We start from the raw sequence: 25,143 nt of genomic DNA, 5'->3' as shown, positions 1-25,143 counted from the left end.
AGCTTGACTTTCACTTTAGGTCAAGAATGTACTACTACAAAAAAAATATGACAAATGACTTCAATTAGTTATTTTTCACACTAAGGCTTGCCAGTTTGTCCTTGTTATTTCTTTCCTTTGTGGTGTACAGATCAGTTCTAGACACTGGAGATGCAAGGCAGGCAGTGTAGATCTATTCCCTGTGTAAGGTGTTTCTCCCCACTGGCCTCCCTGCAGCTTCAATCCCAACATTTCTGTGCTCATTCCAGCGAAACTGGCTTTGCCTAACCAGGCAATGATTAACTGGGAATTACTGAAACTTCGTGGTATATATTAGAGCTTATTGGTTCCTGTAGCAGCCAGCTTTAGAGGGAAATGATGATTTGTTTTTGGGGGGCTCCACATCTCCCTGGGACAAGAGCAGGTCCATGGTGTCGTGGCCAGCTGCCATTTCCCAGGTCCCTGCTCTAGCTGCTCACCAGAGAGGCCTCAGCACTTCTAGGATTGCAGTTTGGGTTTCTCCAACAGCTTCTCTGTTAGTACCAAGGAACTTTGCTATGTCCTGGCCAGTGGCATATGGCTAACCCTTCCCACTAGATGCTGATTGCCTCTTGGTATCCAGGGGAGTTGGAGCTAAATACCAGGCTGAAAGTTCATTAATATATCCTGGAGTTCTGGCTTTGTTTCCTGGTTTCACAGATCAGCAGGGAGCACAGGGACTTCAGTAACTTTCTCTGACAGAAGGATTTCCTTTTTGCCATATGCCCCTCTCTTACTCTGTGCTCTGGATGACAAGGCTTCCTAGGATCATACATTGATAAAAATTGAAGATCTTTTGATTTTTTTATTAACAGTTGTATTTTTTTTCACTCACCCTCAGGTATGGTAGTGGCTGGAAGAGCATATTATGATAGCCTTGCGAAGATTGGGGACATATCAGCAGATTCTCCAGTTTCTAAAGAATTAGGTAAGTGAAAACTCATTTTTTAAAATTGCTCCAAAGTATAAACTTTATTTTTGCTTTCCTGCTGGCAGTTCACAGAACAAATGTGAAGTAGATAAGGATCAGTAAAAGTCTGTTCTACTCTGATATAACAGAAGATGGAAGGGATTAGATGCCTTTAAGGCATATTATTTCTCAAGACACTTAAATGTTTTGACAAAATTACCTTTTTCCCCCTCTTTTTGCGAATGCATATCTTCCTATATGTTCAAAAGCATGTATTTTTAAGCTCATATAATTCTAAAGTAAATACAAAAAAAACCACGTATCTTGATTTTTAATGCAGAGGTGAAGGTTGAAATACTTTTGCAACAGAATATTGGTATGAGGAGTCCTCGTGTACAGCAGCAGTGCTAAACGCAAACAATTTTCTGGTTGAGTGTCATTGTGAAGGGTTCAGTTTTACTTCACTACTTTTGATCAAGTGTATCACTAAAAGTTCTCAGGTGCATTTATATTTATTTTCTACTTGAGCTTTTGGAAGAGAAATTGTAGACTCAAAGACAGATTAATTTTACATTAATATAAATCCACTTTAATTCTGTTCTCTCCTGAAAGTAATTTCTGGATATTTGAAAGATCAGCAGCAGCACTTGACCTTGACAACTTCACTTCTGAAGGCTGAGCAGTATAATTGGGCAAAGGAGTACAAAGTATTTGCAATGTTTCTGACAAGAGGTTCTTGTGTCACTGCAGAGCAAAGAACTGGGACCTGAGGAAACATTTATTTAATGCCTTCGTTTGCTGTTTGACAAAAATAACTTGTTGATATGTCTTGCCTCTGAACTTTTGATTTTGGGCAATGGAGGACCTTTCCAGTGATGTAACTTGCTTCTCCTCCTGTAACTCAGAGTAGTTTGTTCATCCAGCTGATTGCAATGGGTGGGTTTAGCAATTTTTTTTGTTCATAGCTCTGGAAAAGTAGAATTGAGAGGACAGACTCCTCTTGAAAGGTGGCCACTGGTTTGTGTGTGGCTGCCTGCATTTTTATGGTTTGTCCTGAAACCACTTGTGGGTGAGTGTTGAGGTCTGTGCCGAGGGTGGGAGTGGCGGAACAGCAAACAGGGCAGAGCAAACAGTCCCGAGCAGCAGCTCCTCTGTTTGCTCTGCAGGCTATTTACAGAAAGCAGAGCTGCTGCTGCTGTCAAACTGTAGAACGGTTCAGAGAAATGGCTGTGCAGAGTCTTATGAAACAGCAGAAAACGCACAATTACAGTTTTTGCAATCAAGCAGTTGGTCAGATGCATGGAAGCGACTGATTTATGACTTGTTGCTGTGGGACATTGTCTGCTTATTTGGAAATATTATTATTATTATTATTGGGTAATCTCCTGCTGACTTCTGAAAATAGCTGGTTTTCCCTATTCTTTGGGACAATACAGAATTGTGATTGAAAACATAGTTTTGTTCAACTATGACTTCCATCCTGCAGTTACAAATCTTTTTGGAAATATGCCATATATATGGTGTATATATATATGAGAAAACACAACCTTCTTCCCTGCTTTTTGTTCACCTTCTGCTTTAACTATTACTGCAGAAAAATCTATTCTTCTTGAGGCAAACAGTAACCCTGGATTTCTTCCAACATACTCTCTGATGGAATACCTAATTTAGAGATAAGGAAAGTCAATGAATGCTGGAAAAGGCAGGATAATGTGGTTAGGAGTCTGTGACAGCTCATTTGCATTTTCAAGAAAAAGTCTTACAAGTTCTGAAGCTGGGCTCCAATATTAGATTATTTACCAAAGAAATATGATAGAACCAGGTGTCTCTAAAAGTACCTGATGAAAAGAAAAGTATTTCCCGTACACTTTTGTGTTTTAATACTGCAGGGCATGCTGAGCAGTATGGGGCATGTAAGGACAGATCAAACTTTGCACATTCATGGGCCCTGTAACTCCAGGGGAGCTGCTGCAGCCCCCTGTGCAATTGTCTCACCCATGGGTTCCTTTAGACTTGCCAAAAGACAAGTGGTTGACCACTAGCAGCTCTGCCATGCAGAATACTTCTGTTATCTCTGCCACATTAGAGGTGGTTTCACAGTTCAGACCCAAACCTGCTGCGTCACCTGGAGCCTATTCACTGCCAGTGTGGTGTAAAGATTGGTATCAAACCCACAGCCAGTCCTTCCTCCTCACAAGGAAACACAGAACTTGGGCTTCTAGATGAGACAGCAAAATGGACACCAGCCCCACAGCAGGGTAGAAACAGAAATGGAAGAGAAATAAAAGAGTTTGGTTTTTTTGTTTTTTTTTTTTTAAGTAGAGGGTAGAAAGCAGAAAGGCTGGAGAAGTCATGGGGGGGGGAAAAAATCAAGTAAAAATGCCAGAAATCCTTTCTTCTGTTGAATGGGATTGGAGCAGAAGAGGGAAATGAAAATGAAAAGGAAATCTGGATATTCCAGCTGATTCAGACCTTCTGTACTAAGTATCACTATCTTTCAAGTCTGGTTGAAGGTCTCTGAACTATTTTAATACAGAATAATTTAAGCAAATTGAGGAAGTAGGAGAATGTACTGCAGTCATAACACAATCCTTATGAATAAGATATGAGTTGATTGAGTTAACATTCTTTCTAATTTTGTATTTCCCTAAATTTCTGAGCTTGTAGTCTCTCAGACGTGGCTATGAGCATTTAAAGAACAGAATCTGAATTTATGTGCTTCAAGCTATTCCGCAATATGGAATTTGCATACCTTTTTTCCTAGGCACCTTTTGGAAATCCCTCTAGGAAGAAAAGATCGAAAACAAGAAACTGCATGTTTAAAAATGTTAAGATTTCATGCTATTCAAATTTCAGCATACCACTCCAGCACAAAATGCTGTGTTTCAATAATACAGTAAAACCAGTTTCACACAGACACTTCACCAAGGTGTTAAAAGAGTAACTTTCACGTGCTGCCAATTGGTTTTGTCTTGCTCAAAACAAAGGCTTGTGAGGCCCGGTCTTGTCAATTTTTGCTGCTTATAATTCGAATAAAATCTCCTCTAGTAACACAGGCTGTCTCTGTAGGCTTCACTTGCACAAGGAATCGGGAAGTTACTTCCTGCTTGCCTATGGAATTCTGCTTCTCATATCTTCCCAACTATCTTCTCCAGCACCTGCCAGCTATTGTAGCTACATCTCATTTTATATTGTGGGTGTAAAGTCCCACTAGGTTTGTTGTGTAGCAACGGTATCTACAGCAGTCACCCACAATTACATTATGGGTCTGTACCCAGAGCTTGTTGCTCAAGAGCTGAGGAGTGTAAAATATTAATTGCTTGTCCAAATAGAAGGAGAAAGAAAAATATTACATTGTGGGGTTTTGATCAATGGAAGTAAATTGCAGAAGATCAATATGTTAATAGGACAATCAAAGGAGACAAAAGTCTCTTCCCTAATCTAACCAAGGCTGATAATTTATTTAAAGATTACTCTGGTTTACGAGCTTGGTTTTTGATAGTTGTGTTGTGTTAAAACTTAATTGGAAACAGATATGCAAGAGCGTATGCTCATCTGCACTCTAAAATGTAAGAATTTGGGAAAATTTGGGTTCTTTTCAGAAGAATTTCTTTGCTTAAAAACCACTACAAATCATCTAAAGAAGCAAGTATTGAAGTAAAAGATTGCTCTTTGTTGTGGCAGTCACAAGATAGAGAGAGATGGGGAGAAAACCCCAAAACTTCTCATGGTGCACAGAGGTGGAATTCTGTCCTGACAGAAGGTGAGCCCTAAACTTGGTGTTCCTCTCAAGCACAAAAGAACAGACTGTTCTTCAGGTTAAAAGACAAGATTTGTTTAAAAGACAAGAGAAGGTTAAAAGACATTCACAAAACACTTTTGCCTGTCAAGTGGTGTAATTTTAAAGGTCTCCACAACTTGGTCATGTTTTGTCAAATACAAAACCTTGTGGTATAGTAATATCACTTTATTTTACATAGTAATAGAGTGATTGCAGGAATTCTGACATGAATAATGGCTCAGGGGTTCTCTAGATCCATGTTTCCTTTTTTTTTTTTTTTTTTGAGAGCCTTTATACCTCCAGTTACTGGGCTAACTGCATGTTAGTTTGAGAGTCAAGGCTGATAAACCTTCAGTCAGAATAAACTAGTGGTCATTGGTGAATGGACCTGCCATTTATCCAAAACTCGGCAGTTCGTATGAATATCTATCGATTTTGTAAGTTACAGTTCTTGAGTAACATCTAACAGTTTCACAAAGATCCTTTAGTAACTGATTTGTAGCTTCTTGTCGAGCAAACTAACAATTAACTATTTGATAATCATGTACATTTAATACTAACAGAATCGGTAGTGTGAAGTTCCATCTGTAGGGAGTTGTGACTTTTTTTTTTTTGTTTTTAGTGATAACTACTTTATTTCAGCTCTGCAACTAAGAGAAACTCTGTGGGCTTTTCTCCCTCCTCATTATTTTCAGAAATGAGAGAATTTCTGTGTCAGAAACTGTGAGCTTTAAGTGGTCAACTCATACAGAAAAGATTCTGGAACTAAAGTGGAAAATTCTAATTTTGCTAAAACAGATATGTCTACTTGCTGAAAAATTTCTAGTCAGGCTGTAATGTAAAGCAGTACTTTCTTTTTAAAAAATTATCTTGCTAGTATTATTCAAAACTGTCTATAGTCTTGCTATTTAAGAAGCAAAATTGCCACCTGATTGGGTATTTTTCAGAGCTGTAGCTCTCTGTTAGTTCTGGGATACAGCACTTCTGTCACTCTCACTAGTGAGAAAACCGAGTAGAAAAAGAGAAGATTCCCTGGTATAGGATGAATGTAGCTAGCTCTACTTCCACTGAAATAAAAAGGGGAAGGAGAAGAGTTGTTGGCTTACTTTAACACATATACATTGGCCCTGTCAGCTGGAGTTGTATTTCACTTGGGAAGATGACACCGTGCACTCTTCCCTTCTCTGGCTCATTTCAGCTGAGGAGGAGAGCTCTGACATCTTGTCCCCCTCACTGCACCCATGCCATCCTGTGGAATCAACCGGCTGCCTTTGGAATAGATTCTGCTGGAGGGAAAGGAAAGTGAAGCCTGCCAGCAACTGCACAGCCTTTAGCACCTCATCTGCTGGAAACTTCTGGGAAAGCAGCTTAGAGGCTGCAGTTTAAGGAGTTAGAATCGGGCCAGCTTTTCCTATGGAGCATTAATAAAAAGAGCCTTCTGCTATATTTCTAGAGGAATTTCATTTGAAGAAGCCACTCCATTCCTGTGCTATAAAAGGAAACTACACAGAGAGCTGTCTTGAAAGGGAAATATGAAGTGTTTGTGGGGTTTTACAGGAATAAGGTTTTGTATCTTCCAGTTATACAGTAACATCCCAGGCTTGTGCTTATATGGACCTCCAGTCTGCTAAAAAAGGTGGGAGGAGATGAGCCGGTCTTGGGTGTAAGTTCTGTAATATTTCCTTTATAGGATATAAACCAGAAATGATACTTCCAAGAAGCATAGTGAACAAGAGATGGGTTTGTTGCTGACCATAAAGAATGTGTCTAGAAATGGATACTGCAGTTTGTTCTTACAGAACTACCCAGAAAGGTTTGTTCTGTGTACAATTACATCGTTGTAAATTTTGTTATGAAGACTTCCAGATGAGTTACAAATTTTCAGGTTCTATAAATGGCTGATGGGAAGAAACAGTATATGAAAATACACAAGGCATTTGGTAATGATTGCAGTAGCACCAGAGAAAAGAAAGAAGACAGATATTCATAGGATTTCAGTGATACTTTTCCAGCTATTTTTTCATGTTAAGTTAGACAGTAACTTTAGACAATAGGTTAAATTTTTCAGTCATTTCTAATATTTTATTCCCCACCTGCCCCAGTCTTACTGCACCCTATAAACTGAAGCTGATTCTGCTGTTTCTAGGCAGTGATAAGGTGGGGTATAACTGCAGCAGTCTGTAGCCCTGACGTGCTCAGGGTGGTTGTGTGATGCAGTGTGGTGGTGATGGCACCAGCGCAGGTGTCTGGGCACCCTCAGCTGTGAGAGCCCCTCCTGTGTGCCCTGGCTCTGGGCTTCAGCACAGAAACCCCTAATGATAACTCCTGGGCACACACCCTCCAGGGAAAATGCATATCCAAAACACCTGCACTGAGTGAGACTTGGTATCTTTGTGCTGTGCCTCAAAGGGCTGAGAAAATAGCGAAGGGACTCCTTCAAGAATTTCTCACTGGACTGCAACACGTAAATTTCACGTGAGCCTCACACACACCTTTCATCCGGCAGTGGGAAGGATGCCCTGCCCTCACCTGTGTGTCCATGCAGGGTTTGCCAGGTTGTGGGCAGGGCTGGCCAGGCAGGAGTGATTCCTGGCCCTGTGTGTGCACAGGTGTGTGCTCCCCCAGCCTGAACCCACCCAAACACCATCACCGGGGGCTCCTTCAGGGCAGGAGGTTGTTCTCTCTCACATCCCTGAGCTAAGGTTGCTGAGCAATCACAGCCTTTCCTCACCACCAGCCCCAGGTGAAACAAGCCTGAGAGCCTGAGTTGGGAAAATGTACTTACTGTGCTCTCAGTGAGAGAAAAAGTGGAAAGTAAACAACATCTTTGTGAGGAAAATAACGTCATATTTGTATCCAGCTTGTAAATCCTTTAGTGAAAGTCTAACTATATTTAGTCTGTACAGTCAGCTCTTCCTGATGAATTATTTCTCAACAGAAAAAAAAAAAAATCCAGTATCCATTGTAGATGTCACTAACAGTCCCTTGGGGCAGGGCAGGGAACCAAAACCAATTGCCTTGGACATCTGAGAAAGAGAATTTTATCAAAACTTTTGACTCAGTTTAAGTGTGGGGTTTTTTGGGCACTGCGAAGACTATGAAACTCAGTGGCAGTTCCAAAATGCTGTAACGAAAGTTGCAGTGATTCCTTGTGGTTTATTGCATTTCATGTACCATTTATAATGATGACTTAAATATTTACCCTCTCTGGTACTGGAAACCCATAAAAACTTCAGTTTTTGCTGGTAAGCATGATTTGTTTGTTCCATTCCTGCTGTAAAACAGAGATTAGCTCTCTTGTATGATCTTCCTCAACTAATCTGCCTCAAACCAGCAGGGTTTCATCCAGGCAAGTTCAGGCTTGTGGCGGTATTGTAACTTATTTTCTTTTCACCTGGCTTGTGTGAAGATTAGGAGTCACTGCACATCACTGCAGCTCAGGTATGAAAAGCTGTGGTATACAGGGCTTCCAAGGCCCTATGAAAGATGAGTCTCTGACATACAAACCTTAATATATTGTGGGTTTATATGTTTGGGTGAAAAAAAAAAATAACAAAAATGCCTTGCAGCAAGACTTCATGTATATTAGTAATGGAGTAACAGGTGGAAAAACAAGTTTGTAATTTTTCATGCATTATTTACATGGCAAATGCTTTTCCTTTCCTTTTTTTTAACATTAAAATTTCGTTTCTGTGCTTACCAATCATCTGAGACAAGCTGAATATTTCGTGTTGATTAACATCTGTTCAATGATATCGTATGTTTAAAAAAATTCTAATCTCTGAATTTTTTTTGACTAAGAGATCAAAGCATCTTGTGAGAAATGGGGGAACTAGACTGCAGACTGAACTTTGCTGAATCTGCAGTAAAGTGACTTTCCTCTTTAGAATACAATGTGAGCTGATGTTTTTGTTCCATTTAAAACAGGAAAATAGGAGCATCACCCCAAAAACAAACTCAGAGTAACTGGAAATCAAAATGGTCTTGTTAATCTCATAAGCATTCCCTCTTGTCTAGCCTTGTGTGGGAATAAGTAATGGATTAGCAGTTCATTGCCCATTTTATAGCGTGGTCTGAATTGTACAGTACTTTCTAAAATCGCCTGTGTCCAGCTAAAAGAATCTGGCATTAATTTTAGTCTTAGTAAAGTATATTCAAAAAGCAAGTTGATCCTTGGGTTTTACAGAATATGGCTTATAAAGAGGCATAGACTTTGTAAGGTGTAAAGAGCTGAGCAGTGTTCTATCTCTTGTAATATTTAAAGATCCCAAAGTTTTAAAGAAAAAATAATTTTAATTTGAGTAATTAAAATTCTGTCTTCTGTACTGGGAAAGTCTTTTGTAACGTGGTCCTAAACTGTTTCACATGATCACCAATGAAGTTTTAGGACAAGAAAAGCGTGGCTATATATAGTTTTGGTCATGAGCTACAAAAGGAAATTATATCATAAGAGGTGCTAGGCTACTAGAATAGAAGTGAACTGTGCTCTCTATCCCTTCATTGTTTGCCTAATTATGAAATGGGAAAAGGCTCTTTGAATAAGAGGATTCTTTGATTCTATTTCCCATGCTGAGAGCAATGTGCAGCCTAATGACAGGGAAGTGTCGAAGAGAATATTGCCAAGTATGTGTCAGTGTGATACAGGTACTTGGATGGGTAGGTTATGTATGTACATTGCAAAATAAAGCTGATATTTGGGAAGGACAGAACTTAGTGTACAGCAGTCACTCTAAGAGTAAAATGGTAAAAGTCCCCTTTGCTCCAACAGATGCATCTTGTGCCTAGAAAGTTCTCTGTGCTGGGTAAAGCAGCTGAGGACTCCTGGAAAGAATTAATTTGACTGGATAAAAACAGAGGCTGAAGCTTTAGGCCTTTTGGGGTTGGGTTGTTTAGCGTTTTGTCACTTGAATCAGATGAAAATTTAATTGTGGTCAAAGACACTTAGAAAGTCAGCATGGGCTAGAATACATTCTTCCCTCTGGAGCCATATGAGGAACACAGCAGTGAAGTCCTGTGGGAAGGAGCAAGTGGAGCAGTGGGAGTTCATCAGTTCAGACACCATCAGTGCCCAATTCACAAAATCAGCAACACTGTCCTGCACAATCCTATTTGTTGCTTACTGGTTTTGTCTGGACGTGGAGGCAAGATCCTTAGACTGCTTAGGCATCTTGCAGGACTGTTTATCTCTTCTGTATCAATGAGACTGTAAAGTAATTATTCATTTCCCTTAATCTGTTTTAAATTAACTAACCTATTTGCTTGTTGTATCACAGAAACATTTCTGTTGTTCACAGCCTCAATGAGAACTCTGCATATTTTTAAATTCATCTCAGAATGCCATTTAGAATGCGAAGTTCTCCTTGCTTCTATTTTTATTTTATTTACAGATTTTCTTTGTGTATGGTTCTAGCGGCCTGAGCGTATTATATCTAGCATGTAGAGTGGACTTAAAACACTCTACTATGCTTTAAAATCTCTTCCCCTTTTCTTGATTGTAGGCTTTATTCTTTTTTTTTCTCTTCCCCTTCACCTTCTGCAGTCACCTTCACAAAATGGCACTGAATGGTCATGTGTCAATGCCATTTTGTAAAATGAATTACAGAGAGATTTACTTCTGAATTCCTATTCCATGTTCGCTCATGCAGTAAGGAAAGGCAGACTTGACCTAGTCCTACTGATTTATGTGCATATTACTATTAATTCTACAGATGGGGGGAGTGTGTTAAAGCATTCTGGACAAATTGTATCAGAAGAAAAGTGCAGTTAGAGCTGGGCAAGTTTTACATAATTTTATCCTTTATTATTTTCTTCCTTCGTATGTTAAATTCCATTGAAGCTTTTTGGTTCCATTAAAGCATCTGTTGCATAGTTAAATCCTTTCTATCACAGATAAATTTAACATGTTTGAAGCTTAGCAGATGTTTTGTTCAATCATATTTGTTTGTTACACTGTATTCCTTTGCAACTTCCTATTTTACTACCTCCTGGGGACTACTGTTTTCAAAGGACTTTGTTTCTAACTTTCCCATGTCATAAAGGCCTTTTTTTCTGGGCAGAGGGTGACCTGGAGAAAAGAGCATCTTGCCAGCAATAGCATCTAATAAAACACTTGGACGATGCTGTCTCCATGTGCAGCTTTGACTCAGCCTTTCATTCTCCTGTTTAATAGAAATAATTATGTGGCTTCATCTCGAAGACACAAAGTTAATCAGCCTGTCCTGAATATAAAACAGGACAACAGGAGGTAAATGAGTGATATAATTAAGCATTTTGCCTGTTCCCAGAGATCTCAACAAGTCTCACTATTAAGAGACTTGAAGTTTTTCAAGAGCAACCTCCTCTAAATAAAACAAAATTGAAGTATTTTTCAAGTAAGCTGATGTAATTAATGATTTAATTGATTATAATGTAACTATTTGGTATTTGAGAAGTTTAAGTGATTTTGTAGGTAGCTGTTGATACTTGTTTCTATGACAGAACTCTATTGATTGAGTTCCATTTTTGTGTCTAACTTGAACAAATTCTTCTAGACTTCGCAAGAACAGTCAACACAAGGTGAAAAGGTAAATAACCTGAACAATCAGCCAGTGCAAACAGTGAGGTTGAAGTGTAACTTCTGCAGAAGTTCTGGCCTTACAATGAGTCTTTCTGAGAGAAATTGTTTTTGTTGGTTTTCATCTCCTGGGCCAGACAGCCTTTCAAGGAGATTTTCTTGCTCAGGGGATGCTGTATATGGAGAAATGACTGCTGCACCCTTTGGACTCGTGATTTTTTTTTTTTTTTTTTTTTTTTTTATTTGGTAACAAACCCAACATCATTAGTGGAATTCTAGTCTGTATTACTTCCTGAACAGAAAATACAGATACAACCAACAGCCTTGGTTAAGCCTAAAAATATTTCAGAAATTCCTGAAGTTTCAGCTTAAAAGATCTTTCTGTGGGTGCACTGGATCTAATTGAAACTGAAATGCTTTTACCATGGAATCCTTGCTGTTCGTGGTCCTGTATCTGATTTATAACTGCATGATGACACATGGTTTCAAGAACTGTATATAAGGATTTTATTTTAAAATTTTTAAGTCGTCTAAGATATTTGAGATGTTCCCCCAAAATCCTTTTCTGAAAGAAATTGATGTTTCCCTTCCCTGCAGTGCACCTCTAAGGTAATAGCAAAATATCAGAGCAAGTATCTGTGAACATCTACAACTACTTTTTTGTTTTCTAAAACAAAGTGGGAATATTTAATGTACACCTACTTTATTCAGTCAGAAAGATTTCATGTTCAGGGTGTGGGGAGATGGAAAACAGAGAAAAAGTATCATTAAAAGACAAGTATTTTAATAGTTATGTTTATCATCAAGACCAGTGTTTTGGGTTTATTAATTCATTGCATAATATGATGCCTAAAACTGGTTCAAGTTTACAGGACGGCTGCCACAAATTGGACTTTATTGGCCTGGTATCGTGTGCTCTGGTCATGGTTTGTTTGATAGGTTTGGGGTTTGCCAATAAATGATGACGAGGTTAATATTTGGTTATCAGGTATTATGAGTTCTCATATATAAAACCTAATCATGAGCAGCTTTAATATAGAGCAGAATATTTTAATTGATGTGAGAAATACATGTTTGTCTTCACCCTAAGTGTTTTTCTGTACCTTTTAGCAAGAGTCTGGCCTTAGGTTATGCTGCCATTATTCCAGAGTAATCCGCTGTCTTTTCTTAGAGCTATTCTATAATTCACCATGGTGATTAAAATTCAAATATCCCATGGAAGTTTTTTCATTTCTATTCTACTTGGGCACTGTTCTGTGTAGGCTAGGGCTTGTTTTGTCTGGCCTGAATTAGTCTTCTACAAAAACTTGTCTCCTTGTATAAATTAGTTCAGGAGAACACCACCTAAATGTGACTAACCCATTATCTTAAACTGGCAATAAAGAAACATGATATATGTTCACTGCAAAAACGCTCTCTATTTATTCAAGGGCAGAATCTGATCTATAGTTTAAATCTTAATAGATCAGGGTGTGGTTACTACGGATGGGTTCTTTTGATGTTTTGTATCAACATTTTGAAAGGGAAAATGAAATGGGTGAGCTGGTACATACAGTGCCTGTGGATTTCTGGTGGCAGAATAAGGTATTTGGAATATAATATCCCAGAAAAAAGTATATATATATGTACGTTAAGTATAAATATGACTTTTGCCTGATGCACAGTACAGGAAGTCTGGTTGAGAGCAAAAGAAAATGTACTTAGGGACAGAGTCACTGCCAACTACACACACTGTTTAAAAGTGTTCCCAAACACTCTAAAATAAACCCGTCAAATAACCCAGCACAAACCATTCAGAAGGAAGGGCAGCTTTCAAAGTTCTCTTCGGGACATGTTTTGGCAGTGGTTTGTTGTTTTGTTTTTTTTTTTTGTAACAGAGATGAACAAACCCGTTTCCAAGCGGGCACTCAGAGCCGAGAGGCTGGAAGGCAGCAGCGGGTGCGGGACAGAAATAACGCAAATAAGGCGGTGTGTGCGTCAGGTTTTCCACTCGCGCCGCCGCAGGTGAATGGGAGTTTTATGGAGGAGGCAGGGCTGCAGGAGGGAGGGTGGCAGCCCCGGGAGCTGAGTCAATGCCCGGCGTTGTTGGATGTCTGTCCGTGCTCGGAACGCCGGCGGAGCCAAGGATTAGCTCAGTGCTCCGCCTTGGCAGCCGCTGCTCCGAGTGGGGTTTTTACACAGAGGGAGGATAAGTTTGTTTTAAAAGCACAGAAATCTGTAAGGGTAATTATTTTGAGGGCCGTTCTGGTTCTCGCCCTGAATTTCCGTAACTTCCCAAACAGCTTTCTAGTCTGTGTATGTAAGACCAAACAAGCTTTGTAATTTTATTTTTATTTCTTGATATTTTTTCCTGCTTTATTTTGTCAACATTCTCCTTTCTAAGCTTTAGATAAGTATTCACAAAACTCTTCCAACTTGACAAGCCCATTACAGTCTAAAATGTATCTTTTGAGTTGAGTTGGTGAAACAGAAACAGTAGGAACTAAAGTGCGCTCACTTCTGGAGCCTTAAAATAACACTGCTCACCTCCGTTACTTCAAGTGTTTGTGTAACTAATTGTATTTACTTTTCTATTGCATGTGAGCCACTAATTACTATAGCACCTCTCGCTTCTCACAGTATTTATATTGCTGTAGTCACCAGCAACTTTAAATATGAACAAAAAAATCACAGCACTCTGTGGGCTGTACAGAACACAGAAAAACTCTATATATTTTAAAAAATAAATAAACCACTCCTCTGTGACTGTGAATTCCTTTTCTTGCTAGTCAGGGGGTTGTCTGTTCTCACTGCATTCTGATTGTTTTCTCTTAGTGTCCTGCAGTCTGTTGTGCAAAGAGACGTAGGGGTGGGCACTGGAGCAGGAAGAGGGATTCCTGAAAAGCCAGGAGAGACACATGCGCTTCTTCCTGTACCACCTGATGTTTCCCCATGAACAACAATGCAGACCCACATTTTATAAGGTTCATAAGTTGGAAATCTGCTGTGTCGTACTGCTTCACAAGAGATGTGGTTCTCATTTCAAAGAAAACTAAGATTTTGAGATGATGTAACTGGAGAATGATAAATCAGAAGGGGGAAAGGTGGTAACGTCTCCATGGACATGGGGATGCTTCTACCTAGTATGAGGAGGTTACCAAGTCACCAACCTGCAGTGTGGGAGACAGGCTTGGATGTCTGTGCAGACGAGAAAGAAGATGAGAAGGTTCTCATGAAGAGTTCTGTCATTCATTTATTGAGCCATTTTTTTCATTATTGGCATCTTTCTGAAGCTTTTCTGAACAGCTGAACAATCTGAAGCATTATGGGATGATAAGTTCTTGCTCAGGGGTTCTCAAGGAATATGGATGATAGAAAACAAAATTCATACAGCAGTGTGTTGAGCACTTAATGAATCCTTTCTATTTTAACTCAAAAAAAGGAAACTAGAATTGCATAAGATGGTAAATAGAAGGGACACACGGTCCCAGGCAGTGACTGCCAGTGATGTGCAGGAATTACAGAACTGTGGTCACTCCTCAGCCCTGCCTGTGCACAAGGACAGCACAACTGCAGGTACCTGTGGCAAATCCAGGTGGGACAGCTCCAAGAGTGACTGAGGGATATAAGGATCACTGGAGGAGGTGTGCCAGGGAGCCAGCTGGCAAACTGAACCTGCCAGCCCTGCCATGCAAATGGAGTGCCAGGAAAACACAGCTCTAGTCAAGGCTTCCACATGCCAACCCCATTTGTGGATCTGATCGTGCTCCCGGCACTCCCAGTTCTGGTAGCAGCTCCTGGTTGGGGGCTGGGAACACTGGGCTGCTCTGGTTTGGGTGCAGCCAAACTGGGCCCTTGCAGCTGCTCTCCTCAGCAGTGTTGCAATCTCCCAGACAGGGCTGGCACTCTGTCCGTGTGGCCGTGCCAGGGCACGGAAGGGAGTGGGGCTGATGTGGCACAGGCTGGGTGATGTGGCTGGCTGCAGGCGGGGCAGCACCAGCCCGCAGCTTGCGCTGCTGTACGACCACACCCAAAAGGTGGAGGGATGTTTCCTCTGTAACCTCCTGAAGCAAAATGGGACAGTTCAGCTTTCAACTGATCCTGACTGGGCTGTGTAAGTCTGTGCTGGAAGACAGCAGAGCAGAATGGGATATTCAGGGTCTGTGGTGAGGATGCTGAGCAATCTGCTTTGCCTTGGCCGTTGGTTAATGCTGCACAGGTGGGAATTCCTGTGCGGGTCAGGTCTGTTTTAGCAGGTGTGCAGAGAGGGAACTGAAAGGTTGCTTTGTTGACTCTGAAGGTGCAGTAACTTAATAAACATTGAAGTTTAGTTTTCAGACTAAGAAATGGATAGCAGCTATTTGGGTAGTAACAACTTGTGTGCTATTCTCTGACTTGGCACTAAAAGAAGCTGTTACTAAACCAACAGGAGCTATTCTGGAGAGAAGGAAGTATTTATTTTGTCTGGCACTCCATGTCCCTTTGGCATAACAATGCGTGATTAGTAATCCTTCTATCACTTATGAACTGCTTGGTTTGTCTGTGGCCAGAGTGATTTATTCATTTCAGCTGCTGTGATAAGCAACAGCAAGAAATTTCCTACCCCTCTTAAATATAACCATTAATGAGTATATTAGTTAAATATATTTTATTACTGCTCTTTGTTAATTAACTTCGGAAGTCTAAGAAGGAAACCAATATAGTTGTATGTTTATCAACAGGCCAAGTTCTGGTAGAAATCTCAAGAACACACAAGAAACTTAATGACAGTCTAGAGGAGAGTGTAAGTTAAATAATTTCTTCTAACTCATTTTGCTTGTGAAATCGTAAATTACTTTTGCCAGTTTTTAATAACCTTTAATAAATTTTGTTTCTAAAGTTCAAAAAATTTCATAAAGAAATTATATCTGAACTGGAGAAGAAAACAGACCTGGATGTAAAATATATGACTGTAAGTACATTCAATTCCACAACTCCTATTTTATTTGTCTATTGCTAGTCAAAGAATTTTTTAAGATGTTGTTTCCCAAGATTTAATTGATATGAACTTTCATAGAAATGCACTTTGAATATATAAAGATGGCCAAAATTTTCATGTTTAATTTAAGTTAAAAAGGGAACCCCCTATGACTTCATAGCTTGTTAAAACTACAGCAGTTGCTGAACTCATTTGGGGTGTGTGAGCAATAGCTCGGAGATCACAGTAATGCTTTTTATTCCCTTACCCAGACACAGGGCTGAGTGCATTATGAGATGATGTAAATGCTTTGATTGCAGGCAACTTTAAAAAGGTACCAAACTGAACACAGAAGCAAACTGGATTCTTTAGAGAAGTCTCAGGCTGAGCTGAAAAAAATCAGAAGGAAAAGCCAAGGAGCACGAAACGTAACGAAGTATGAGCATAAAGAAATGGAGGTCAGTGCACTGTCTCTAATTTGTTTTTCTCTGTGTGAAAACTGGTCAACAGAAAAAGTTAATGGTTCCTCAAAGCTGGTGGGTATTAAAGGCACTCCTAGAGTTTGTACTGCAGCTGTAATTGAGCTCTCACTGCTCTCACTGTACTTGTTCAGAGACTTCTGGTTCCTAGATTTCATCCCTTGACCAATAATTGATCTGTAACTACATCTTTACGCAGAGCTTTACACAGGGAGCCAGCTAAACTATGCAAATTCAGTAGTAATTTGCTATAGAGTAATTCCCCTGAGTAGGCAGTGCCAGCTTGTGTTACTATTGCCTTTCCTACTGCCCTTAATCCAGCATTGCCATCTTGAGGTGAAATCCGAAATGGCAAGGCGCTGAAGAGAACCTGCTTTAAAATTAGTCAATCAGATTCTCATTGTCATGTGTCTCTCTGAAAAGACTTGCCATTGATATTTTTATTTGCACGACATTTGTACTTCGTGCTAGCTGATATATTTTTTCCTCCGTATCTATTTTCACTTTCAAAGAAATCTTCGTGTAAAACACAGTAAGTGTAGGTAACAGTAGCTCCTGTTTCTTACTGCCTGTCTTTTAACTTGCATTCATAAGAGTTGAGGGGTTTTTTAAGGTTCTGGGTGTGAGTTTAAGGATTAGCATTTAATGAAGCCTCATAATCTCAGATAAATATAGTTTATTGTTTTTAGTAACTCTTTCCCCCCCCCAATCCCAAATGAAGCAGAGATTCATCAGCTTTGTGTGAATAAATGCAGCTGCAGTGGTACAGATAAAGTTCATTAGTCTAATTTGAACACACACCACACACCCCCCTGACAACCCCTAATTAGGCTGTTAATTGCCTGTAGGGACAATATACATTCACCTGATGAGATCAGGGAAGTCAGATCTGTGCAGGAAAAGAGGGATTTAGAAGTAGAGCCACCCTATCCCACCCTGCCTTTCCAAAAGCTTTTTCTAAGGCTTTTAGAGTTTACTTAACTAATTGGATATAACATCAAATAAAACTCAGAGGCTCTATGTGATTCTTTTTTTTCCCCTTTTTCCCTCAGTATTTGGAAACTGTGAGCTCTCGACAAAGTGATATTCAGAGATTTATTGCCGAAGGCTGCAGAGAAGCTCTCCTTGAAGAGAAAAGAAGATTCTGTTTTCTGGTTGACAAGCACTGCAGCTTTACCCAGCACATGCACTTCTACCACGTTCAGGTCAGTGCTGTGAGCGTAAATGAAATTTAAAAATGAAATGAAACTCCTGAAATCCAGGTCCGCAGGGGATGCTGAGTATTTCCTGCAGCATGTAGACCAGACTGTCAGAAATAGCTAAGAAGAACTGAAGTGCCAGACGAGTGTTGTGCCCAGTTCATAGAAAATGTTTACAACACAACATTCTATGAAATAGATTGTAGCAAAAATCGAGAGTTACTGTGAATTTTTTTAAATCATGTATTAAGAAAAAAATACATGGACGGATCAGGTACTTCCAATATCTGACCCTGCAAAAGAGTTGTTTTTATTTGTTTCAAAGAGGTATTCCTTAGAAGAATCTTAGAAAATTCTTCCATTTTGCTGGTGTAAACATTTTGGTGTAATGAAAGTTAACCAGTAGGTTTGTGCAATTTTATAAAAAAGCCCGTCTTTGACAAGTATCTTTTTATTTGGATGCAGTGTGCGGAATTCCTAAAATCCAAGCTGCCTGGGTGGGAGGAAATCTGTAGTGATGCCACCAAAGTGCCTGAAAAGGTCAGAATGATGATAGATGAAATCAGGACCCCTGGTTCCACCCCGGTATCGGGAACGCCGCAGCCGTCACCGATGGTGAAGAGAAATCCCCTGGTGAGTTGTTCCTCGAGGCTCTGGGCTCTCCTGGCTCTGCAGTGGCTTCAGGAGGTTCTGTTGGACCTCAGCATTTGGGAGGGACTCCACAGTGTCCAGCTGGAATATACTGGGCTTGGGTATGGAACCAAAATCATTAGGCTGAAGCTCTGCTATGGGGAAAATACACAGCAGAGAAGGGAGGAGCACACGTCCAAACAAGGCTCAGTTCTCAGCTGGGTGCTCAGGGCTTCTCCTGCAGAGCTCAGCCCCAGGGCTGCTTTTGTTCCAGCCATTCCATTTCCTACACTCTTGTCTGTAAATAATAGTAATTACATACTCGGTAGTTCAACATGAACTTAAGAAAAATGTCACTTTCTATTTTCTTTCCTTCTTCCCTTCATGATTATTAGCTTATTGGTGTACAGGTGAAATTCTCATTTCTGTTCGTTCGTATGTTGTGTCATCATTCATTGTTGAATTTATAAATGATTATAGTAAACTTCTAAACAAGAAAAATCTGGAGATCATCATGCTATTTGCAGAAAAAAAAGGCTATTGTAGCCTTCCCACTAGCAAGTGTTTATCAAGCCTCTTACAAGCCTTCAGTCAGCAATTCTATAGGAACATGTGGGCTTTATGTCACGTTTAAATGTGCATCCTTTAGGAATATTTAAGCATCGCTCTCTGGAATTTAATCTTGCAAAAAAGTTATTTCTGTTCCCTCAGTATTGTGATACTGTTGATTTTGTGCCTCCAGATTGTAAATGATTTCTATCCTCACCAAGAAAATGCATCCAAAGTGCCCCCGGCTCCCACGGGCAGGGCGTTCACGAGCCCACTTGTGGATATGTTCAACAATCCTGCAACAGCTCCCAAAGCACCTTCTGAAAAACTGAATCACTCAGCAGGTGAGTGTCCCTTCCCTGCAAACTGGGAAAGTGTGAATGACATCCTGCAGTGTTCAAAATTACCTCAGGGCTTCTCTGCTACTACAACAATGTGAATTTCAGGATGTATAAAGGAGTAGGAAATGGTCTTTACAAAGGATTTATAGAATGCACCTAACAGGAGAGTGATGTGTTACAAGAGACTTGTTTGCACTAAAATGCAGGTCAGGATAGGTAGTTTCTATTTTAACCACTTTCTGTGTGTCACTGATTAACCCAACTCATGGCTTGCAATGTTATCAGCAGAAGGCATTCCATAATTTTGAACAGGATACATCTGAGTGTTTCAGTGCACACAAACAAACACTGACAGTCTCACTCTGGTTTGCTTTAAGGTCATGTAGTAGTAAGGGAGAAATGCACATGGGACAAAATGCCACAGAGATTTGTAGTTCTTTTCCTGAAATTTAAAATCAATAAGATTTGCTTCCCAAGTGTCTAATACATTGATTTTTATACTTTCTGTGATATGGGAAAGAACTAGGCCCAGACCACAGCATAAGAAATGCAGAACTCTTCAATGTGTAATAGAAATTCCAGCATTTCTTCCTTAAAAATACATTTACAATATATTGTACTAGTCAAATAACACACAGTTTTAAGCCCTCCTTTCTTCTTATCTTGATAAACATCTGATGTACAGAAAGTGCCCAGTATCTGCAAGTCTCCTCCATGCTGAAGCTGAATGCTGAGGCACATTTGAAAGTGAAAGCTGGATTTTAGACACAGTTCCATTTTTCAGAAGGGAAAAATTTCAAAGGCCTTTTACAGCTGTGATTGTTTAGTACTTTTCATGCCAGAAGAGGAAAGTAGTAGCCAGTTGAAACTTACAGAACTTTTTCTGCCTGTTGGTTCCACTTTATTATGCTGGGTGTGTGCACATAAAGGCACATGCAGTTAAGAACTTCATGGTGATAAGAAACACTGGCAGTGAGAGGTGTCCAAGTACAAGGTCTCTGAGCTCCATTTGCACTTGAGTTTTCCTTTATTTTTTCCTCTCAGATTATTAATTGCATTTATTTCTGTGTGTCTAATATTTTTTTTTCTTTTTTTGACAGAGAATTCAGATGATGCCAGTTTATCACGTTCAACTTCTGTTGCCACGGGATTAAATATAATTAAAAGGCAAAAAGTGAAGACAATCTTCCCACATACTGCTGGAAGCAACAAGACATTGCTCAGCTTTGCCCAGGGGGATATCATCACCCTGCTGGTGGCTGAGGAAAAGGATGGCTGGCTTTATGGGGAGCATGACACAACCAGACTGTAAGATAATCAATATATTAACCCACCTTGAACATGAAGTAAAAGTGTCTCATCACATTATGTTAGCAGACATCAAAATGGTTCTCCACCTTTTTTACTGGCTGTCACTGACTAGGGACTTGGGGTCTCCCTCTAAGGAAAATCTCTGCACATACTTAGTTGTACACATTAATTTGGCATCGTCAGGAATTAGTTTCTTCAAAAGTTAAATCTGTTTGCTGAGTCTAGTGTTGTATTTTGAAAGATCTTTCCAATTCTATATAATACAAAAGATCTTTCCCTTTACAGAAAAGGATGGTTTCCATCATCATACACCAGACCGCTGGATGAATCAGCAGAAGAAAAAGCCTTTGCCCCAGTGCCAAGGTAACATTTTGGGTGGCACTTGCAGAAATGCCCAAATCTTCACTAACATTTATTTAAACTGTTATTTTTGTGCTCATGTTCTTTGAGGTTCAGTCACATGTACAGTAAATGCTCTGACAGTCTGTAGTACAATGCCTTATCATGTTAATAATGTGTTTTAATGGTTAAACACGGACCCAAGGAAGAGCTTTAACTCAGAGCCCACTGGCTCCAGGACATTGCACCCCATTATTAACCTGCAGCTCAGGCACTTCTGTGCTTTCCTGGTGCTAAAGAGAAGTGAGAGATGGAATCTGAGAGTGGGATTTGTGGGGTTGTGTCTTGCAGCCCTGCACCAATCCGAAGTGTCAGCTCTGTGAACCTTGTGGAGAAAGGGGAAGTTGTGCTCCCACCACCAGACTACCTGGGGGCTGCACAGACAGACAGACGGATGGAGCCTGCCAAGGGCGCTGCAGTGAAAGCTCCGGAGCAGGCGGGCCCGGTGAGTGCCTGGGCAGGGAATCCAAACATTCCACCCTTGGATGGGCTCTGAAATGAGCCCTGGGATCTCCTGCCTCACCTCCCTGTGCCTGACTTCAGCCCTTTGACCCAGCTGTCCCCAGGGGTATCGGGGGCTTTGGCATTTCGGTCCACCATCCCAGCAGGAAGGGAGAAGAATTGCTCAGGGATGTAACTGACAGTAGCAGGAGACTTGCCCTGCACAGCAAAACTTCTCACCAATGGAATCTGTTAAACATGAAAAGAAGTTCTCACAGAAAGCAGTGCAAATCCATCACCTCCAGTGATGTTGCAGCTGTGGGGCACAGGGAACTGACAGCAGCACAAACTCTGTGTTCAAGAAGCCTGTGAAAGTGAGTGTTGGGTTTGCAGCTATTGCTGAGGGAGAGCTGTACTAACTCCTGGCTGTATTCAGCAAAGCTGCAGCTAAGTGAAAATACATTTTTTATGAACAGATAATGTATTACAATGCTATGACTTCTACTATTTAGGCAGCATTCAGACTGATTCAAAATGAAGATTAATCAAATTAGGCACTTAGTAGCTTTTTTTCTTGCTGCTTGCTTAGGTATTTTGCTGATGTGTATGTAAGGGTGGTCACTCCATTCTCAGGAACAGTCACCTCAGGGGTTGTTTTGGTTTGTGGCATTAGGTCAGGGGGTTTAGGGATATATTTAAGGCTTGTGGGCTAACATTCCTGTTGAACCATAAGCCCAAGAATGGCAGATCAGTCAGTTGGCAGAGCTCTGATTAGAGCAGTACAGTCTCTTCGGAGGCCAGAATGGAAACTGATAGCTCCTAGGAGTGGAAAACAAATACATCTTTTTTGATAATCTAAATTTCCACAGGGAAAGCAAGACTAAAATAAATTAGAAAATCTGGAGTATAGAACAATGACCACTTTTGTTGAGGCACCTCCTTAACTCTCAGCAGTTGCTGTGACCCCATCTTAGGACAGCTGTAGAGGAGAGCTGCTGCACTTGCAACCAAGTGTTTTGTTCCAAAGTCGCTATTTATTTTCATTCTTGCAGAACTTCCTTGTCTTTCCTGCTTCCATGCAAGTCCCCAACCCCCACAGCTCCATAGGCTTTGGAGATGAGCCCAACATTATACTGGGCTGGCTTGTACATTCATACAGGATTTACAGATGTGTAAAACAGTCTGTTCACTGGGCCTCCTATGCAGAAGCAGGAAATGATTCAAGGCATCTTATTTTTGTTTCAGAATAGACAGAAAAAATAGCTCAGGATTTCAAGAAGGAAAGATGAGGAAGGGTTCTTGCCAGTTAAACTGTTCATGCTGTGCTACACAAGACAGTAATATGCACAACAGTGTCAACTATGAAAAAAGACCTAATAGTTGACATAGCTTTGAGGAGAATTGGCATTCAGTGAGATTTAATTCAGGCATTTATTCATTTTTCTTAATTTTAAGGGCTAATTAGGCCTAATTCTATTTACAACTGATGTACTTGGGCAATTTCATTGGAATCACAAGCCAAGCCTGAGTTGAGAACCTGCTCAATGAGGTCCTGAAGCACAGCGTGCCTGGGATGGAAAGCTTGACAGGCTTTGGTTCAGCACTGGAATTTGAAGTATTAAAACCAAACTGGCCACATAGAGTAATTCCAGGGTCTCTTTCCCTTAGCAGGACAGTGAGATCACCTCTAGCATATTTCTACAAATTCATGTAAATATCTTTTTTTTACAGAAACCTGACATGAATGGCATTATAAAACCACCTTTTCTAAGGTAAAATACTTCTACACTGACTTTGTTGTGTTTTTATATTGGCTTATTTTATTTCATTGATTATAAGGGGAAATAAGGATGTTTATCATTAATTCCTCTGTGACCTTTCCCAGGCACTGCTGGAACAATATGGCTAAAATTAGTTGCTCTTTTCTCAAGAGCGGCATCAAGTGCAGTACAGTACACAGGCCCTTCTCAGAAAAACATGTTTCTCCAGTAGCTTGACAGGGAGCAGGACTTAACACCTTTCTTTAGCTTGACTTTGAGGGTTAAAAGCAAAAATCTTTGAAAACTGGGAACTATTTTATGAAGTCCAGATGTAACTGGGCATTAACTTCCCAAATTTTTGTCTCACTGAAAAGTGATTCTTCATACATAACCTCGTTTTAAAACTTCAAGTTAAACTAAGAGTTGCACAGAATCCCTGAGTCTCAGAACCGTAACTTACTGTTTGATGACAGCTTGGATGAAGAAGTTGAGTGAGTAAATGTGGGTTGCAGAAAGCCTTCAAGTAACTTCATGCATTTCTTTTCAGTGGAGAAAACCCCTTTGCAACGGTGAAACTCAGACCCACAGTAACAAATGACAGATCAGCACCGATTATCCGATGAATCCACGGGTCACACGTGTCTGCTTCCTCCTTACCAATGACAACTACTATCTCAACTTGTCCTAAAAAAATTATTTAAATGTAATTACTGTACAATAGAGACATACTGGAATGGAGCTCTGATGTTTTTTAAAGCTGTAGTTTCTAATGAGGTAATTGCTTTGGGCTAGTGTTTGAGCACTTGGGCTTGACTTTACAGTATGCCTTTTTTTGTAGTAGGAATTGTGAAAATACTGGAGATAGTTTGGCTACTCTAATGAATCAGAGTAAGTAATAGCTCACAGAATCTTTGGCATTCACTACTTGGAAGCTGCAATGGTAAGTTCTAGAATATAAGCCTGCATATGCCACCTACTAAAGAAGATAACTGATTTTTTTTTTTCCAAACAGAACAATGTAACTACTGCCTTATTCCAGAATAGAGAATTGCCTGTACAAATGATTATATGTTATTTTGTGTAAGAAAGAGACCTTAGGTTATAAATAAATATTTATCCCCTGAAGAACAGACAACTTGGAATGCCTTGCTTAATGTTCACACACAAAATTCAGGTGTCAACAGAAACTCATTTTCAGTCCACGTTATACTGTCAACACATTCTTCAGTGATAATTTTGTCTTTTAAAACTGTTGTCAAACTTTAGTCTGGTAAAAGGTCATAATAAAGCAGTGCCATGATTATTTCTCAAATGCCAATAGAAAAAGCTGCCTTTGAAGTTCCTCCATTACTGTAGCCTACCCAAAAGTTTAAAGTTGAAAATTTTTGGTTAAGGAGCTGAGCAAAGGCCTGAGTGCTGGCACAGTGCAGTGGCTGAGTTAAGTGAAACTGAGCTTTTAACTTGAGCCACAGCAGAGCTGTGCCTTTGATTAATCCTTTCTCTAAATCATTCTGGTTTACACAGGCACGTTTCCTGCAGCTTCCCCTGGCTCATTCGTGTAGTGGTGCCTACTTCTACTACTATAAACAGTGAATTCAAGTCATGTGAAATGCCTTTCAGTTACTTAATATCAAAAAATAGTATATGAGCATGTGCTGGCTCCTCTCACCCTGCCTTTCAAGTTCAAGGCCGAGGAGAGTTTGCCAGAGAGCCCTGCAAAAACATCCAGCATCCCCACCTGAAACAGCAGCTTTTCAGAGGGGTAACTCACACCTGAGCCCATCTTCTACAGCACAGTAGAGGCAACTCAACCCAGCCTGTCTGAGCTTTCAATAA

General features: G+C 40.2%; 1 protein-coding gene across 1 annotated transcript in view; it reads left to right on the top strand.

Moving 5' to 3' along the window:
* Positions 1-24,442, top strand: part of BAIAP2L1 (BAR/IMD domain containing adaptor protein 2 like 1) — a 34,889-nt gene extending 10,447 nt beyond the window's left edge. The window contains exons 3-14 of the mRNA XM_066198229.1: positions 860-946; positions 15,963-16,024; positions 16,121-16,192; positions 16,519-16,656; positions 17,730-17,882; positions 18,342-18,509; positions 19,249-19,399; positions 20,497-20,704; positions 20,993-21,070; positions 21,398-21,551; positions 23,279-23,319; positions 23,855-24,442. Of these exons, the coding sequence (XP_066054326.1) occupies positions 860-946; positions 15,963-16,024; positions 16,121-16,192; positions 16,519-16,656; positions 17,730-17,882; positions 18,342-18,509; positions 19,249-19,399; positions 20,497-20,704; positions 20,993-21,070; positions 21,398-21,551; positions 23,279-23,319; positions 23,855-23,930 (1,388 nt within the window). The 3' untranslated portion in view covers positions 23,931-24,442. The remainder of the gene's footprint in view (positions 1-859; positions 947-15,962; positions 16,025-16,120; positions 16,193-16,518; positions 16,657-17,729; positions 17,883-18,341; positions 18,510-19,248; positions 19,400-20,496; positions 20,705-20,992; positions 21,071-21,397; positions 21,552-23,278; positions 23,320-23,854) is intronic.
* Positions 24,443-25,143: the final 701 nt, after the last annotated feature.

Source organism: Chamaea fasciata, unplaced genomic scaffold (assembly GCF_029207755.1).
Source record: "Chamaea fasciata isolate MVZ Bird 193981 ecotype frontalis unplaced genomic scaffold, bChaFas1.0.hap1 SCAF_16, whole genome shotgun sequence".
NCBI classification, from domain to species: domain Eukaryota; kingdom Metazoa; phylum Chordata; class Aves; order Passeriformes; family Sylviidae; genus Chamaea; species Chamaea fasciata.
Note: the sequence above shows the minus strand (reverse complement) of the source record. Positions and strands in the feature narration are given on the sequence as shown.